Source organism: Takifugu flavidus, chromosome 1 (assembly GCF_003711565.1).
Source record: "Takifugu flavidus isolate HTHZ2018 chromosome 1, ASM371156v2, whole genome shotgun sequence".
Taxonomy (NCBI): Eukaryota; Metazoa; Chordata; class Actinopteri; order Tetraodontiformes; family Tetraodontidae; genus Takifugu; species Takifugu flavidus.
Genome location: NC_079520.1, coordinates 342,560 through 359,466, shown reverse-complemented (window position 1 = coordinate 359,466; position 16,907 = coordinate 342,560). Strand labels below are relative to the sequence as shown.

Below are 16,907 nucleotides of genomic sequence, written 5' to 3'. Positions count from 1 at the left end.
TGTCTGTGTGTGCATGCATGTGTGTGTGTGTGTGTGTGCGCGTGTGTCTGTGTGTGCGTGCATGTGTGTGGTGTGTGTGTGTGTGCGCGTGTGTGTGTGTGTGCGTGCATGTGTGTGCGCGCGTGCGTGCGTGCGCCCTGGTGGCCACTGTGATGGGCTCCAGCAGAGGTGGGGGATGAAGAGGGATCATCTCAGAGAGGATCTTCAGGAATCAGAGGAATCGGACCAATGGCAGGGCTGCTTATGACATCACAGCTGAGCAGCCAACAGGTAAGAGGCTCAGCAGATGATCCACCTGCTGCAGTAAAGCCCGCATGACGTCCTGTTCCAGGATTAAACACAGACAGAAGACACAGTGACAGGCTGGACGGAGCACACACACCTGCACAGGTGAGCTTCACACTGAAACAGCAGCGTTCGTAGAACCAGATCCGTTCTACGTGGTTTTCCATCGTACCCAACGGGTGTTTGTTTTAGCGTAGCATAAAGTGTAAACATGCTAAAGCTACGCTAACATTAGCTCCTTTCATCACACCCTGCTAGCGCCGCGGTAGCTCCAGCCATTCCAGCCACTCCAGCGACCAGCACGCTGGTCAGAACGTTGGTGAGCAGGAAACAACACGTCGTTGTTGGGTTGCAGGTGCTGGACTGACTGCAGCCTGGTCCACCTCCTGACTTCAGAGTTCAGGTCAATCCCATAGGTTCTAACACACATGAGCAGCAGGTTCTACAGATCAGCTGTCAAGGTTAATTCCAGGAGGGAAGCATCACTCACCTGAGGACACTTGCTGATCCTCTTACAGACACAAGATCACGATGCCAAGAGTGAAGAGCAAGAAGAAGAAGCTGAAGAAGGAGGCTGGAGAAGGTGAAGGTGAAGGTGGGGCCACATATCCGTGTCGCTCCTGTTCCGGTCTCAGCACGTTCTCCAATCTTCTGTAGTTGCTCTGGAAATGGAGACCGAGGATGGGACCACCAGCAGAGACCCCCTGACTTCAGAGCCTGGAGACCCAGCACCACAGAAGAAGAAGAAAAAGAAGAGAACCCCCCCAACTGGTAGGTTCCATGTGGGACACGATCGGTCTCTTTCTTCAGTCCCCAGAGGGCCGTCTTGTGTTGTAGACCAGGACACGGACAATCTGGACGTACCCAACGGAACCACCGATGAGCCGGGGGGGGACGGAGAGGAGCAGAACGTCCCTGCGACCAGAAAGACCAGAAGGAAGAGGTGGGGCCAGCAGACGGCGTGCACGAGTAGGCGGCGTGCACGAGTAGGCGGCGTGCACGAGTAGGCGCCGTGCACGATGGTGGCTCGAGCTGATGCCTGACTGTGCCTTCCATTCTTGAAGGAAGGTGAAGCTGCCGGAGCTCCATGGCAACGAGCTGGAAGATGAAGACGAGGTCATCGTCAGCGATGGCCAGTCCCCGACCCCCCAGCTGGCCCTCTTCTCTGCCCCCCACGGACCCCCGGTGGAAGGGGGCCAGTGGGCCGGAACCGTGAGCACAACACTCAGAGCTGTGGGTGTGTGTGTGTGGGGGGGGGGTGAGTGTGGGTGGTGGTGTGTGGGTGGGTGTTTGTGAGTGGGTGTGAGTGGGGGGTGTGAGTGGGGTGTGTGGTGTGGTGTGGGTGGGTGGGAGTGGGTGTGGGTGGGTGTGGGTGTGGAGGTGTGGAGTTGTGGGTGGGGTGTTAAGTGTGTGTGGGTGTTTGTTGTTGTTGAGTGTGTGAGGGGTGTGTGAGTGGGTGTGGGTGGGTGTGGAGTGGTGTGGGTGGTGTGTTGTGTGGGGGGGGGGTGAGTGTGTGGTGGTTGTGTGGGTGGGTGGAGTGGGTGGGGTGGGTGGTGAGTGGGGTGGGGGGTGGGATTGTTGTGTGGGTGTGTGTGGTGTGTGGTGTGGGGGTGGGCGTGTGTGGCGGTGTGTTGGGTGTGTGTGAGGTTGAGGTGGGGTGTGTGTGGGTGTGAGTGGGTGTGTGTGGTGTGGGGGTGTGGGTGTGTGTGGGTGGTGGGGGGGTGTGTGAGTGAGTGTGGGTGTGTGTGGTGTGAGTGTGTACGTGGGTGGGGGTGGGTCTGGGGTTGTGTGAGGGGGTTGTGGGTGGAGGGTGTGAGGGGTGTGTGTGAGAGGGTGGTGAGTGGGTGTGGGAGTGGGTGTGGTGGGGGTGGGACGTGGTTGAGTGTGCGTGGGGTGAGTGTGAATGGGGGCGGTGGGTGGGGTGTTGTGAGTGTGGGTGGTGGGGTGTGGGTGTGTGGTTGTGTGTGAGTGCGTGTGTGTGGGGTGTGAGTGGGTGTTGTGGAGTGTGTGTGGGTGTGAGAGTGTGTGGGTGTGTGTGAGTGGGTGGGTGTGTGTGAGTGGGTGTGAGGTGTGTGAGTGGGTGGGTGTGAGTCGAGTGGGTGGGGGTGTGTGTGCGGGGGGTGGTGTGAGTGGGTGTGGTTGGTGTGGGGTGTGGGTGTGTGTGAGTGTGTGTGTGTGTGTGTGGTGTTTGTGTGCGTGCGTGTGTGTGGGTGTGTGCGTGTGTGTGTTGTGCGTGTGTGTGTGTGTGCTCGTGTGTTGTTGTGTTTGTCGTGGTGGGTGTGGTGTGCGTGGGTGTTCTTGTGGTGTCTTGGGTGTTTTGTTCTTGCTTGGTGTTGGTGTGTTTGTTCGTGGTGTTTGGTGGTGCGTGGTGTGCGGTTTGTGTGTGTGGTTTCGTGTGTGTGTGTGTGTGTGTGTGTGTTGTTGTGTGGAGTGGGTGTGAGTGTGTGTGAGTGTGTGTGGGGTGTGTGAGTGGGTGTGTGTGTGAGTGGGTGTGAGTGTGTGTGGGGTGTGTGAGTGTGTGGGTGTGTGTTAGTGGTGTGTGTGTGAGTGTGTGTGTGTGTGTGTGGGTGTGAGTGAGTGTGTGTGAGTGTGTGTGGGTGTGTGAGTGGGTGTGTGTGAGTGTGTGTTTGAATGAGTAGGTGTGTGTGTGTGTGTGTGGGTGTGAGTGAGTGTGGGTGTGTGTGTGAATGAGTAGGTGTGTGTGTTTGTCTACATCTGAGTGTGTCTACTTATGTTTGTTTGTGTACATTTATCTTTGTGTGTGTGTGTGTGTGTGTGTGTGTGTGTGTGTGTGTGTGTGTTGTGTGTGTGTGTGTCCAGGGCATTTACAGGCTGAGCGGGTCGACCAGCTCAGACACTCGGAGCTGGTGAACGACTACATGGACCCCAGACAAATGTGGACTACAAGAGATGTTGCCATGAAGGTTCACAGCAGCTTCAGGTCCAACCCCCCCCCCCCCCACATACACACACACACACACTCACACACACACACACACACACCACACACACCACACACACACACACACACACAGTCTCTGTCTTTCTCCTGCTCGCCCTGTCACACATTTGCACGCTTAAACCTAAATGATGATGTCATCGATAACATTGCAGCAGATGTTGACCTGTTGAGGTTGAGCTGGACTCCATGGTTCTTCTGCAGGGTTCTGGGTCTCTTCTCTCACGGGTTCCTGGCAGGATTTGCTGTGTGGAACGTGGTTGTTGTGTACGTGCTGGCCGGTGAGCAGCTGAGAGCTCTGACCAACCTGCTGCAGCAGTACCACCTTCTGGCCCACCCGGCCCAGTCCCTGCTCTACCTGCTGCTGGCCATCAGCACCGTCTCTGCCTTTGACAGGTGTGTGTGCATGCGTGTGTGTGTGTGTGTGTGTTGTGTGTGTGTGTGTGTCCAGGGCATTTACAGGCTGAGCGGGTCGACCAGCTCAGACACTCGGAGCTGGTGAACGACTACATGGACCCCAGACAAATGTGGACTACAAGAGATGTTGCCATGAAGGTTCACAGCAGCTTCAGGTCCAACCCCCCCCCCCCCCCCACATACACACACACACACACTCACACACACACACACACACACACACACACACCACACACACACACACACAGTCTCTGTCTTTCTCCTGCTCGCCCTGTCACACATTTGCACGCTTAAATCTAAATGATGATGTCATCGATAACATTGCAGCAGATGTTGACCTGTTGAGGTTGAGCTGGACTCCATGGTTCTTCTGCAGGGTTCTGGGTCTCTTCTCTCACGGGTTCCTGGCAGGATTTGCTGTGTGGAACGTGGTTGTTGTGTACGTGCTGGCCGGTGAGCAGCTGAGAGCTCTGACCAACCTGCTGCAGCAGTACCACCTTCTGGCCCACCCGGCCCAGTCCCTGCTCTACCTGCTGCTGGCCATCAGCACCGTCTCTGCCTTTGACAGGTGTGTGTGCATGCGTGTGTGTGTGTGTGTGTGTGTTACAGAACAGTAACACAGCGGTTCATCTTGCAGGCTGAACTTGGCCAAGGCCTCCATGGCCCTGAGGGGCTTCCTGAGGCTGGATCCTGCTGCTCTGGCTTCTTTCTGTGGGTGAACGTCTTTGATGTCTGAACGCTGTGGTTCCATCACTTGTGTGTGATTGAGCCACATTTAGCAGGAAAAGAATGTGAATGGGTGCTAACGCTAACATCGCTTTAGCATGCTAACATCTGTTACCTCCTCATCTCTTCTGTCTCCAGTGTATTTTATTGCTCTGATCCTGTCGCTCAGTCAGCAAATGACCAGCGACCGCATCAGCCTCTATCGGTCCGCCAACCAGACTTTATGGTGAGGACACATTCTGCTCACACGTGTCGGCTGCCAGGTGCCTTTCAAGGTCTCCCTCCCCCTTCTAGGCCCCCCGGCTCCGAGCAGCAGATCCTGCGGCCCTGGATCGTGGTTAACCTGGTGGTGGCACTGTTGGTGGGTTTGGCCTGGGTGGTTGTTTCCACACGACCAAACACAGACTACACAGAGGGTAGGAGGGGGGGTGATGATGAGAGGAAGGAGGCTCATGATGGCGTCGCTGTGTGTGTGTTCAGGTGTGTGTATTCATGTTTGTGTGCAGACTTCTTGATGACCATGGAGGTGGACGGTTACCCGAGAGGTGACGACACTCTGGACATGCAGGCTTGATCACCCTTGATCAGCTTCAACTAGTTCATCTTGGCTTTTATCATCATTTTTCCTGTGTATGCAGATGGAACCTTCAAACGTTGTGATTGAACTCTATTATTTGGTGTATTGTACACACCAGGTACTTATAGTTTTGAAAACTGTAGTTGGTATGGTTTTTTTACTTTTCTAAATAATTTGTATTCTATTTTATAAGTATTTGTATTTTTCCTGAGAGGCTGGTTGGATGTTTCTGGTGGAAAATATAATTGGTAGAATTCCAAAAACGAAGACAGTGAAAATCTGCTTAAACACAATTGGATAAAAATGTTTATTCGTCAAAAAAATCGGAAAGAATTTAATCATGAATACGAATAAACACTGTTCTTCTTTCTCATATTCTTTGTTGTCATTACTGCTCGTCTTCTCGCCGTTGTTCTGCTCTAGTCGTCCTTTTTCCCACACGTCCCTGAAGGCAGCGCGGTCACGCGGTCAAAATGGCGGCGCTGCTGTCGCTGCTGTTGCCGGAAGGACGGAGGCCTCCGCGGGGCGTCCTGGCCAGGCAGCCCCGCTGCTGCCACACAACCCCAGACACGGAAATAAACACTTTCTAAATAATCCCCCGTTTAGTCCAAGTTCCTGTAAAAATTGATTTTAAAAAAATTCACTAAACCCTGTCGCCACTTCTTGGAGAATTAAAAACTCTTTAAAAAAAACCAACAACCGTATTTAACACTTGGTTTTAGAATAAATTGTATTTCATCATTTTTAATGGAGCTGTTCGACTGTCCGTTTGTTCTACGTCCCGCCGCTAGGGGCAGTATCAGGTCATGTATGCAGCGGGCGGGAACCGGAAGTGGTTTTATTGCGGTATTTATTTTGATTTTATTTTTCTATGTTTTCGAGTTTTTGCCTTCAAATGGCAACAGTAATTTGTAGTACCATCCTTCAAAAGCCCATTTAAATGTCTGGTTTTGAACCATCAGACATGAGGAAGAAATCCTTTCGGGATCTCCTCCTTTTAGGCAGACAAATAGATATTCGCTATTTCTGCACTGCATTTGTGTGAATCTTTTTGAGATTGTTCGGAGCAAATTGTTTCACAAATTCACAGATGCCTCACATCCCTACAGCCAACCTCACGAGCACTTTCTCACGTGCTTTTTACATCACAGGTCTCGCCCAGTTTGCCTGAAGCTCAGCGCCGTAGGGCAGACGTTTGTCAGCTATGAGCTTGGACTTTCAGACACCATTGTGAGACATCTTCTGTTGCTGGATCACCTGTTATTGCCTGGTTACAGCTGAGAGAATAAAGCTGCAAACAGACAGAAACCGCTCAGGGAGTCCTGCACAATATATCCACTACAGCAGTTTGGGGAATCTCTTTATGAAACATCAGGATGATTCATTTACAAGAAAGTAGCTGAAGCGATTTTTGATGTGAGGCACATTAATGTTTGTGAATCCTTTCGTGTGCGTTTGTCATTGTTGGGACTGAACTAACTATGACTGGACAGAACCTTTCCAGATGTGTCCATAACCATCTTAAATCAACTCTGATGGATGTGTTACATATAATATGTTAACAATCTACTAATCTCAGGGAGGATGGAGACAGAACCTGGGGGCTGCTGGTCATGATGGGGAGGGTCATCAGCCCTGAAGGACCCCGGATTTAGGAGGACCTGCAGGGCAAAATCTGCAGTGAAAAGACTCTCACCCTAAACCTGGAACCTTCTGTTTCCCTAACCTTCAAATTTCCTTTAAAAATACACAATATATTATGTGCGAACGCATCGCGCAAGTTGAACATAACGCAGAGGAGAGACAGCACTACTTCCTGCCTAGTGTCCGCCTCTGAAATCTGTCCGGAAAGGACGCAAGTCCCAGAACAATTGTCTGCTGCGTCATTTCCTCTGCTGGTGTTTTCAAGTTTATTTTGCGACCAAATTCTTTATTTATTTATATTTATCGATCCATGCATTTATTTGGCGGACTAACTCATCGGTGAATTCTGACTAAGGTTATTGAATGTTTTAAGTAAGTTAGCCGGGCTCGGAACCAAACCGACTCGACTCTGGCGGGAGGGACGACTCTGGCCGTGGCTCACTGGGGAAGCTCACTCGGGACTCCTAAAGGCTCTGGCTGTATCCATCAATGGTTCCTGTTGAGATCCTTTGATACTACATGCATTGTAAAAAAAAAAAAAAAAAAAAAAGGGGGGGCAAATTTCCTACCTCAACCACAAAGTAACTTTCTTTTAGTTTGGACCGCCGAAGAACCAGAAGCGTCGTGCGGCGGTCAGAAACCATGACGCTGGCACCGAAGGAGCTGTCCAACCTCTTAAGCATCATCTCGGAGGAGGCTTGTACCAGCACATTCGAAAGCCTCTCCACGCACTTCCATCATTACTTCGGCAAAGCAGAGCACTTCCGGGTAGGCTCGGTTCTGGTCATGCTGCTCCAACAACCCGACCTGCTGCCCAGCTCGCCCCAGCGGCTCATCGCTCTCTACCTGCTGTGGGAGACGTACCGGACCGAGCCGCTGGCCGCAAACCCGTTCGCTGCCGTCTTCGCCCACCTTCTGAATCCATCACCGTCCGAGGAGCAGGAGAAAGTTCTGTCAGGTGTGTTGAGACGATGCCTCAGGTCCAGCATGGCCCTCAAACACAACATTTAGAGAAGATCTAGAAAAGCTACATCTACAGTCCACCCCAGTCCCACCAGGTGGAGCAGAGAAGGAGGGTGCAATTAGGGATTATCACAGATCTTTCCACCATTGAGGCTCTATTTATCAGCATTTCCACAAATGCTCGTTTATAATGCAGCACCGCCTTCTGTTGGCTGCTGCTCGTCTTTGGTGGAACCAAAGTAACTTTCAGAGGCTCAGAACCCAGCGGGAGAAACACTTCCTGGTCAGTTGCTTAAGTAAATGTGCACGATGTGCACGCTTGCACTTTTACAGTGCGCCCTACACTCGGTCTGGAAGGCTTTGCCAATCCTCCACTGTCTTCTGGGTTTCTTCATATTGGACCGTGGTTCCTCCACAGGGTTCCTGCCTCCCATCACTCAGCCCGAGAAGTTCTTCCTGTCACAACTGATGTTGGCTCCACCACGAGATCTCTTCAAGAAGACCCCTCGGCAGGTGTCCTGCATGGACGTGGGCAACATGCCGCAGCCCGTCGACATCAGCGGGCTGCAGCTGGCTTTGGCAGGTGAGATAGGCCAGCTAATGCTAGCTAACAATGCTAGCTAACGGTGCAGCCTAGCACTGCTGCAGGGCTGCACAAAGGAAACTGGCCTTTTTGGTGGGGCAGCAGGTCTGTCGTGTGACAGGAAGTGAGACGAGCACTTCCTGTGTTATCCTTGTGTGTGTGTGTGTGTGTAGAGCGCCAGTCAGAGCTGCCCACCCAGAGCAAGGCCAGCTTTCCCAGCATCCTCAACGACCCCGACCCAGACTCGTCCAACTCAGGATTTGACAGCTCAGTGGCCAATCAGATTGTGGATTCACTGGTCACAGGGCCACGCCCCCCACTGGAGAGTAAGTGTTCGAGTGTTGAATTCAAATGTCACTTTTAGGAAATTGCTGAAACGAATTAGTTGTAATAATTCTGGAATTTAAACACTGAAGGTTTTGCTGATGGTGACGTCTCCACTGTTGATACCTGTGGCGTCTCTCCTCAGGTCACTTCAGGCCCGAGTTCATTCGTCCGCCGCCGCCGCTCCACGTGTGTGAGGATGAGCTGGCCTGGCTGAACCCAACTGAACCGGATCACAGTATCCTGTGGGACCGCTCCATGTGCGTGAAGAACAGCACTGGCCTGGAGATTAAACGGATCATGGCTAAAGCCTTCAAGAGTCCGCTGTTAGCCCAGCAGCAGTCACAGGTGAGCAATGGCTCCGCCCACACTGGCGTGTGCTCAAGTCTCGTTTTCGGTCTGAGAAGCGAATGAACGTGATCAAATGTGCAGCTGCTGGCTGAGCTGGAGAAGGACCCCAGGTTGGTTTATCACATCGGTTTGACCCCGGCGAAGCTCCCGGACCTGGTGGAGAACAACCCGCTGGTTGCCATAGAGATGCTGCTGAAGCTGATGCCCAGCAGCCAGATCACGGAGTATTTCTCTGTGCTCGTCAACATGGACATGTCTCTGCACTCCATGGAGGTGGTCAACAGGTGAGGCCGCCGCCCGCTGGTGTCCGTCACACCTGGGCCGACGTGGGCACTGGCGCCGTAATCACAGCTGTTGTCCTCAGGTTGACCACGGCCGTGGACCTGCCTGCTGAGTTCATCCACCTCTACATCTCCAACTGTATCTCCACCTGTGAGCAGATCAAAGACAAGTACATGCAGGTACTGCCAGGGCACCGTAGGTAGGCGCCGCACCGCACCACTGTGGCTCTGATGTCTCCCCCTCCCTCCAGAACCGTCTGGTCCGGCTGGTCTGCGTCTTTCTACAGTCTCTGATTCGGAACAAGATCATCAACGTTCAAGACCTGTTCATCGAGGTCCAGGCCTTCTGCATCGAGTTCAGCCGCATCCGCGAGGCCGCCGGACTCTTCCGCCTGCTGAAGACCCTGGACACCGGCGAGGCCCCGGCCGAGCCCAAACCGCCCAAGTAACGGGCGGACCGCTGACAGTTTCCCTCTGGAGTCCGAACTCATGTCCACATTCCCGGTTTTCCCCTCATTAAACCATTTTTCTGGATCAGGTCAGGTTTTTGTGTTTGAGTGTTTTTCTGCTGATGTCCTGGTACCAAAGCACAGCAGAACCATCAGAGCTGACCTGGTTGGTGCCGTAAAGACGGCAGCGTTTGGACAGAACTGCCTCAGAACACAGGTCGATGGGTGCTGCCACCACCAGATGTCACTAAACCCTCGTTGAAAGTCAATAAAGACAAAAACACAAAGAATTTCTTACAAACTCTTTATTCTTTGCTGACTCGTTAACTTTGATGATGTCACAGGAAACAGCTGTTTCCAAATCTCCTGTAGGCTCTTTAATGTGGTGTTTCTCCACTTCCTGGGCAGCAGTTTCACACCCTCTTCATGCCACGCGCCATCAGGCAGGCGAACACCGTCATCACCATCTTTGGTTTGACCTCCACCAAATCCTCGGGCAGCGCGTACACCCGAGCGCCGATCTTCCTCGCCATGGAGATGGCGTACCTGCCAAAAGCAGAACATTGGTCAGCCGAACCGTCCCCGGTTCTGTTCCAGAGAGCAGAAGCTCCAGGCTACAGCCTCAGCATCAGTTAGCATTAGCTACAGTTGTCGGGAGCTCTGACTGCTCCCTGTGATGAGTAGAAATGGAGCACAAACTTGGCGTTGTTGAGTTTCTCCTCTTCCGTCAAGTCTTCCGTCTTAAGCAGGTCGTATCTGATCGATCCAGGCTGGATCGAGTCAATCAGGTCCAGGACCGGCATACTGCTGCTAATCGACGGGTCCTAAAAGGAGAGCAGGTGCATCACGATCACACACATGCACAGTGGTTGATTCAATGAAAGGGGCGGGGTTAATGGTGGTGGGCGGAGCAGTCAGTGACCTTGAAGCTGGTGATGGTGTTTTTTCCACCCTGCGTGAGAGTCTCGTTGACCCAGGTCACAATGGTTTCATCTGTCACCTTTTGTCCGTCACCGAGCTCCTCCAGGATGTTGAGAGTGTACCTGAGGAAACAGGGAGGTCCAACACGCACAACGTGACCAACGTTCATCTCGACCATCAGAGAACGGCTGCTGCTGATGTCGGCATCGTCACCTTCTCATGAGCTGCCAGAGAAGAGCCAGAGTGAGCTTTCGATTCCCAGCATTCAGGTCCTGCCCAGCAATCCCCACCAGAGAGAACTTGGCCTCGGATTTGCCCAGTTCAATGGCGTAGTTACAGTTCTCCAACTGCAATGCAAATGTTGCCGCATATTATTTAGTTTTCTCTGGCATGTCGTGCTAATACCCCGAAGTTGATGGTTAGAGCTGCAGACAAGTTAGATTGTTAGCATAGAGCTAGCTCAATATGGTGACGTATAGTGGTATGGCTAAATGATGGTGGGTGTGGTTAAATGATGGGGGTGGATGTGGTTAGATGGTGGGTGTTGTTAGATTATTATGGGTGTGGTTACATACATGTGGGTGTGGTTAAATATATGTGGGTGTGGTTAGATTATGATGGGTGTGGTTAATACATGTGGGTGTGGTTAAATGATGGTGGGTGTGGTTAGATTATGATGGTGTGGTTAAATATCTGTGGGTGTGGTTAGATTATGATGTGTGTGGTTAAGTGATGTGGGTGTGGTTAGATGGTGGTGGGTGTGGTTAAATGATGGGGGTGAGTGTGGTTTAACGATGTGGGTGTGGTTAGATGGTGGGTGTGGTTAGAGTATTATGGGTGTGGTTACATACATGTGGGTGTGGTTAAATATCTGTGGGTGTGGTTAGATTATGATGGGTGTGGTTAAATACATGTGGGTGTGGTTAAATGATGGTGGGTGTGGTTAGATTATGATGTGTGGTTAAATATCTGTGGGTGTGGTTAGATTATGATGGTGTGGTTAAATATCTGTGGGTGTGGTTAGATTATGATGTGTGTGGTTAAGTGATGTGGGTGTGGTTAGATGGTGGTGGGTGTGGTTAGACGATGTGGGTGTGGTTAAACGATGTGGGTGCGGTTAAACTATGTAGGTGTGGTTATGTGGTGGTGGGTGTGGTTAAGCGATGGGCACCTTCTTCATGTTGCTGCCCAGTTTGGGGTACGGGGGCTTGTTCACTCTGTCCCAGTTCACTGGAACCTTGATTTTCTCGTAAAGCTGGAAGATCACGAGCGCATCGTCGATGTCTCTGAAACACAACAATGACGTTACTCCTCTTCATCGCTGAGGTTGAGGAAGTGTTGAGTCTTTCTTCATACGTGTAGAGGTGGTTCACTCGAGGGTTGACTCCCAGGGAGTTCATCCAGTTCCTGAAGGTTCTCTCCTCCCTGGTCTCTCCTGGGAAGTAAGAGCACACCCATCAAAGTGGGTTAGGGTTAGGGTTAGGGTTAAGGGGTAGGGTTAGGGTTAGGGTTGGGGGTAGGGTTAGGGGTAGGGTTAGGGTTAGGGTTAGGGGTAGGGGTAGGGTTAGGGTTAGGGTCAGGGGTAGGGGTTAGGGGTAGGGTTAAGGGGTAGGGTTAGGGTTAGGGGTAGGGTTAGGGTCAGGGGTAGGGGTAGGGTTAGGGGTAGGGTTAGGGGTAGGGTTAGGGGTAGGGTTAAGGGGTAGGGGTAGGGTTAGGGTTAGGGTTAACCCTAAGCCCCTTCTGTTGGTGATGCCAGCATGTCCAACCTTCGATGGCACTCCAGTCGATGTCCTGGTTCTCTGGTTTCTTCAACGCTGGATATTTGTTAAACAAGTTGGCTACAAAAGCCAAGTTAAGTTTGGGGTTGCCGCGGACAACATCGGTGGCCATGACGAACTGTCTGCATCCGAGTCGCTCGGCCTGATCCAGCATGCACTCGGCACGCCTCAGGTCGTCCTTCTCCTGAAAGGGTTTAGGGTTAGGGTTAGGGTTGATGCTTGTCTGAAGGTCCGCCTTGACAGGCCAAGTGATCTGAATCTTGGACTGAACTTTGGGTTCAGCTGAAAAGGCTTCTTCCTTCAGCATTTATTGGTGCTGATCAAGTCAAACTCAGAATGTTCTGATCAGAAATCACAAATGTTTGGTGTTTGGGCTGATGATGTTCAGGCCTTAAGGGCTCAACGACCCTCAACCACCCCTCGGAGATCAATAACGTTTTATCTGATTGAGATCATTCACCCTGAGTCCCAACATGTCGATGGCGATGGGCGGGACCCCGTCCTCGTCGCCTTTGGGGGCCACCTGGTTCAGCAGGTTGTAGTACGCCTTCGAGTCCTGAAATATCACACGTTGAGAGATGTTGTGAAGGTTTACCGAAACCATGTGACAACTTCTGCAGCATCATCAAAAATGCTAATTGGCTTGAAGTCCACCTTCACTAGTGATTGACAGCTGTGGCTCCACCCCCAGGTTTCAATAGGACACATCAAACTTTGAACCCTGTGTGTGTGTGTGTGTGTGTGTGTGTGTGTGTGTGTGTGTGTGTGGTGTGTGTGTGTGTGTGTGTGTGTGTGTGTGTGTGTGTGTTGTGTGTGTGTGTGTGGTGTGTGTGTGTGTGTGTGTGTGTGAGAGAGAGACTGTTGAGGGTTGAGACCTTGATGTCAGAGCTGAAATTGTTCACTCGTCCATATCCAGCTTCCTCCAGGTGAAAGTTAGCCCAGCGCAGCAGCAGCTCTTCAGGTGAGAGTTTCATCAGATCCTCCAGACTTTCTCCATCTCGCAGCAGAGCAACCAGTGCTGCACACACACACACACACACACACACACACACACACACGCACACACACACGCACACACACACACAATCATGATATCACCATCACTTTAAAACTGGGTTTGTGTAGCATTGAGACCCGTGTAACCTTGAGCTAATGCGCGACCATCGGCTTCCTGTTACTGGTCACAGGAGCCTCTACGTGCGCTTCCTCGTGTGTGTTCTGCACGTGTTGTTGGCCGTTGGAGGGAAACATGACAGCTAATTATTTTGTTTAGTGGTTTAGTTTGGGGCCACCTCATAAAATGAAAACGCCACGGCAACGCGTGGTGGTTCGTCTCTGGAGCTCTGTATAAGGCGATTGCTGCTAGCTGTCAATCATGTGTGTGTGTGCGTGTCCTGTCTTGGACGAGGGGACACACACACACGCACACACGCACGCACACACGCACACACGCACGCACACACGCACACACGTGATTTCTGCATACGGGGAGGGGCGGCTCTCAGATGAGCATCAAGACAGAAACCAGTTTACCCAATTTAAGAAGCGTCTGAGCTTTAAATCCCACCAGTGGGAACAATCGTGAGGAGCAGCTGAGGGCTACTTTGTTCTGTCCTTCGTGCTAAGCTAACAGTGAAACGGGTCCACGTACTGAAATGAAAAGGACGACATCTCTCACCTTCGTTCTTGCTGAGCTCAATGTCGGCGAACAGTCCGATTTTAATGACCTGCCACAGCAGACCCAGGACCAGGTGCTGCCGGCCTTCCTTCAGGTCCTCGGCCCCGATGTTGACGACATGGCAGCCGATGGCAGAGGCAGAGTTCAGGGCCAGGTTCAGGTTCTCCTGGGAACCAGACGGTGAAACATGAAGACATTTCCTGAGGACGAGCTCATTTGGAGTCACGGTGTCTCACCTGGATGGTGAAGGGAGTCAGTTTCTTCTTGTTGATGGTCCTCTCATCAATGGTGTCGGCCACCGACAGGTTGATCATCTTACTGAGCAGAAAACGGCAGCATTGTCAAACATGTTTGTGTCAGGCTGGTTCTTCTCACCAGCTCGGTATCGGTGGACCTTACCAGAGAACGATTCCATCTCCCATGGCTGTGAACAGGTCGTTGCTGGCTGGGTCCATTGGCAGGACGTGTTTGCAGTCGCCGTCTTTCTCCAGAGCTTTGTTGATCCAGTTGACGAAGGCCACCTTCTCCTCCTCTGAGGAACAAACAGCAGCTTGGTCACCTCCGTCAGCCACGGCCTCACCTGATTGGTGACTGTTTGGGCTGATCAGCAGATCAATAATCACTCACTGACCTGAGTAGGAGTGCTGGGTTCCGGACTGTTCTGAAGTTCCTGCCACATTACAGATGCCCTCCTTCTTGTTGATGGCCTTCCTGAACGTCTTGGCCACCTCGCTGCTCCTCAGCCCATGAACCACCTGAAGGTCCATCAATCACTCATCAATACGTCTGGACAGCAGTAGCGCTCCAGCCCGTCTGCCTGTCTGCCTGCCCGTCTGTCTGTCTGTCTGTCTGTCTGCCTGTCTGTCTGCCAGCCCGTCTGTCTGTCTGTCTGCCCGTCTGCCTGCCCGTCTGTCTGTCTGCCTGTCTGTCTGCCTGCCCGCCTGTCTGCCTGCCCGCCTGTCTGTCTGTCTGTCTGCCTGCCCGTCTGTCTGCCTGTCTTTCTGTCTGTCTTTCTGTCTGTCTGCCTGCCTGCCCGTCTGCCTGTCTGTCTGTCTGCCTGTCTGTCTGTCTGCCCGTCTGTCTGTCTGCCTGCCTGCCCGTCTGCCTGCCCGTCTGTCTGCCTGTCTTTCTGTCTGTCTGTCTGTCTGTCTGTCTGTCTGTCTGCCTGCCCGTCTGCCTGTCTGTCTGTCTGCCTGTCTGTCTGTCTGCCCGTCTGTCTGTCTGCCTGCCTGCCCGTCTGCCTGCCCGTCTGTCTGTCTGCCTGCCTGTCTGTGTGCATACAACTCAGTGAGGACCACAGTACATGTTTCACTAGCCTAGTGAGGACATCCTCTGTGCTTCTGGCAACGTCAGAGGTGTGTTTGAAGCTTGAGGTTATGAGGAGACAGACTATGGGTACCAGCGTCCTCACAAAGATAGAAGTAGAACCGTGGGTCACACCTGTGTGAACTGGTCAAAGGTCAGCTGGTCACTGCTCTTCATCAGTTCCTGGACGATCTCTCGGACTCTGTAGCCCGGCAGACCCAGGTTGGCAGCTTGGAACAGGTGGTTGAGCTCGTCTTTGCTGATGAACCCATTGTTGTCCACGTCTACACGACCAGAGGTCAGAGGTCACAACAACGTGAGCAGCTCTGCCAGACGTAAAGCACTTCAAGGGTCAAACAGGAAGTGGAAGTCTTACCAATCTTAGCAAATGCTTCTCTGAGCTCTTCCTCCTCCTCGGGGGTCATGGGTGTGGTGGCGGCCATGTTGGAAACCTGCGAGAAGATGAACTTTGACCCCACTGATTGATAATGTTCAATTCAACAGAAAAACTCAGAGGCAAAGAGAAGCACGGTCGGGTCAGCAGTGTGTGTGTGTGTGTGTGTGTGTGTGTGTGTGTGTGTGTGAGAGAGTGTGTGTGAGAGTGAGAGAGACACAGGGAGATGTTGGAGTGCTCAGTGCTGTTACAGGAAGTTCTGCTGAAGTTCTGGAGTTTCAGGTTTCGTGGTCACATGACTGAGTGGACACTAAAATCGAAGCAGTGGAGGTTGGATGACAGTGGTGGATACTGGAGTCCGTTTCCATGGTTACCTGGGTGTTCGGACCACAGCAGAGCGTCCCAGAGAGTCATGGAGAACCAGTTTCTTCTGCTGCAGTGAAGCTAACCGCAAACTTCCTGTTTGGCTCCGCACTGCTTTAACTTCCTGTTGCTGGAGCGTCTCCTCTCGTCTCACATCTTTAAGCTTTATTAAATCCCAGCCAAACATCATCGCTTCTCACGCCCCTAACTTTGTCTTTTCAACAGTTCTCAAGGTTCAAAGGTCATAATGACTTCTGAGTCTCTTCAGCAGGACTTCCTTCACTTCCTGCCATTCACACCAACATTCAAAATAAAAGCACCGGCATCGGCCGTGGTCAGGTGTTCTTACCTGTGGGCAAAGATGTGAACTCTGGACGAGGGCGAGTGTCAGCCGCTGAGATGCTGCCAGGCCGATGAGCTGCGACGCGTCTGCTGCGACCAACGAGGAAGGAAGTGACACCCGGCGCTTCAGAAGCAGGAACTAACCACGGTTTTGTCTTTATATGGCAATGAGGAACCTCGGCGAGGTGAGGGGACCCCTGCTGGCCACGCCGGCAGGATGTTACCCTCAACGTTAGCCCTCCGTGTCACCCTCCCACCACGGTGAGTATTCATGAGGGTCACAGGGTTGATGGGCGGAGCCTAAACACAGGTGTGACCCACAGGGTGCGTCTCAGCTGGACCTCGTCCTGTCTCACCCTCCCCGTCCCTGTGTGGTCCTGGTCCACTGGACTGTTCTGCCTGGGAATCTCCATGTCTCATCATTGAACTCGCTGGTTTCCCACCACGCTGCAGCGCCCCCTTTGGAGCCACCAATTATTGTCCTGTGTGTTTTAGTGATTGTTGCTGCTCATCAACACACCTTCCCCCAGAATAATGTCTTCAAATTTCCTCCTCCTTAACTCAGGA

The 16,907-nt window shown here is 52.3% G+C and overlaps 3 protein-coding genes and 1 long non-coding RNA gene across 6 annotated transcripts; 3 read left to right on the top strand and 1 right to left on the bottom strand.

The window, feature by feature from the left end:
- The first annotated feature begins 237 nt into the window (after nt 1-237).
- LOC130536802 (transmembrane protein 237A-like) lies at nt 238-5,337 on the top strand. Its single transcript, XM_057053005.1, has 12 exons — nt 238-390; nt 544-688; nt 804-874; nt 943-1,056; nt 1,123-1,228; nt 1,350-1,518; nt 3,117-3,226; nt 3,449-3,640; nt 4,299-4,372; nt 4,526-4,613; nt 4,682-4,803; nt 4,894-5,337. The coding sequence occupies exons 3-12, from the start codon at nt 817-819 to the stop codon at nt 4,959-4,961; spliced, it is 1,101 nt and encodes a 366-aa protein (XP_056908985.1). The 5' UTR covers nt 238-390; nt 544-688; nt 804-816; the 3' UTR covers nt 4,962-5,337.
- Nucleotides 5,338-6,985: 1,648 nt separating this feature from the next.
- On the top strand, nt 6,986-9,849 carry cnot11 (CCR4-NOT transcription complex, subunit 11). Of its 2 annotated transcripts, XM_057052943.1 has the most exons (8): nt 6,986-7,134; nt 7,205-7,566; nt 7,990-8,154; nt 8,328-8,480; nt 8,624-8,826; nt 8,911-9,113; nt 9,194-9,290; nt 9,362-9,849. In XM_057052943.1, the coding sequence occupies exons 2-8, from the start codon at nt 7,251-7,253 to the stop codon at nt 9,557-9,559; spliced, it is 1,335 nt and encodes a 444-aa protein (XP_056908923.1). In that variant the 5' UTR covers nt 6,986-7,134; nt 7,205-7,250; the 3' UTR covers nt 9,560-9,849. The 2 variants fall into 2 exon arrangements, with proteins under 2 accessions (XP_056908923.1, XP_056908914.1); XM_057052934.1 differs by having other exon boundaries at nt 7,024-7,566.
- On the bottom strand, nt 9,850-16,640 carry lcp1 (lymphocyte cytosolic protein 1 (L-plastin)). The gene is made up of 16 exons (XM_057052864.1): nt 16,348-16,640; nt 15,618-15,693; nt 15,377-15,525; nt 14,568-14,691; nt 14,336-14,468; nt 14,173-14,254; nt 13,937-14,102; nt 13,134-13,276; nt 12,719-12,814; nt 12,247-12,442; nt 11,837-11,915; nt 11,652-11,766; nt 10,694-10,827; nt 10,482-10,602; nt 10,259-10,383; nt 9,850-10,105 (listed from the first exon to the last, which is right to left on the bottom strand). The coding sequence occupies exons 2-16, from the start codon at nt 15,682-15,684 to the stop codon at nt 9,973-9,975; spliced, it is 1,863 nt and encodes a 620-aa protein (XP_056908844.1). The 5' UTR covers nt 15,685-15,693; nt 16,348-16,640; the 3' UTR covers nt 9,850-9,972.
- Nucleotides 11,760-12,323, top strand: LOC130536808 (uncharacterized). Of its 2 annotated transcripts, none has more exons than XR_008953467.1 (3): nt 11,760-11,964; nt 12,031-12,099; nt 12,190-12,323. It is a non-coding gene; the product is annotated as an uncharacterized LOC130536808 (long non-coding RNA). The 2 variants fall into 2 exon arrangements; XR_008953473.1 differs by having other exon boundaries at nt 11,760-12,001; nt 12,037-12,099.
- Nucleotides 16,641-16,907: the final 267 nt, after the last annotated feature.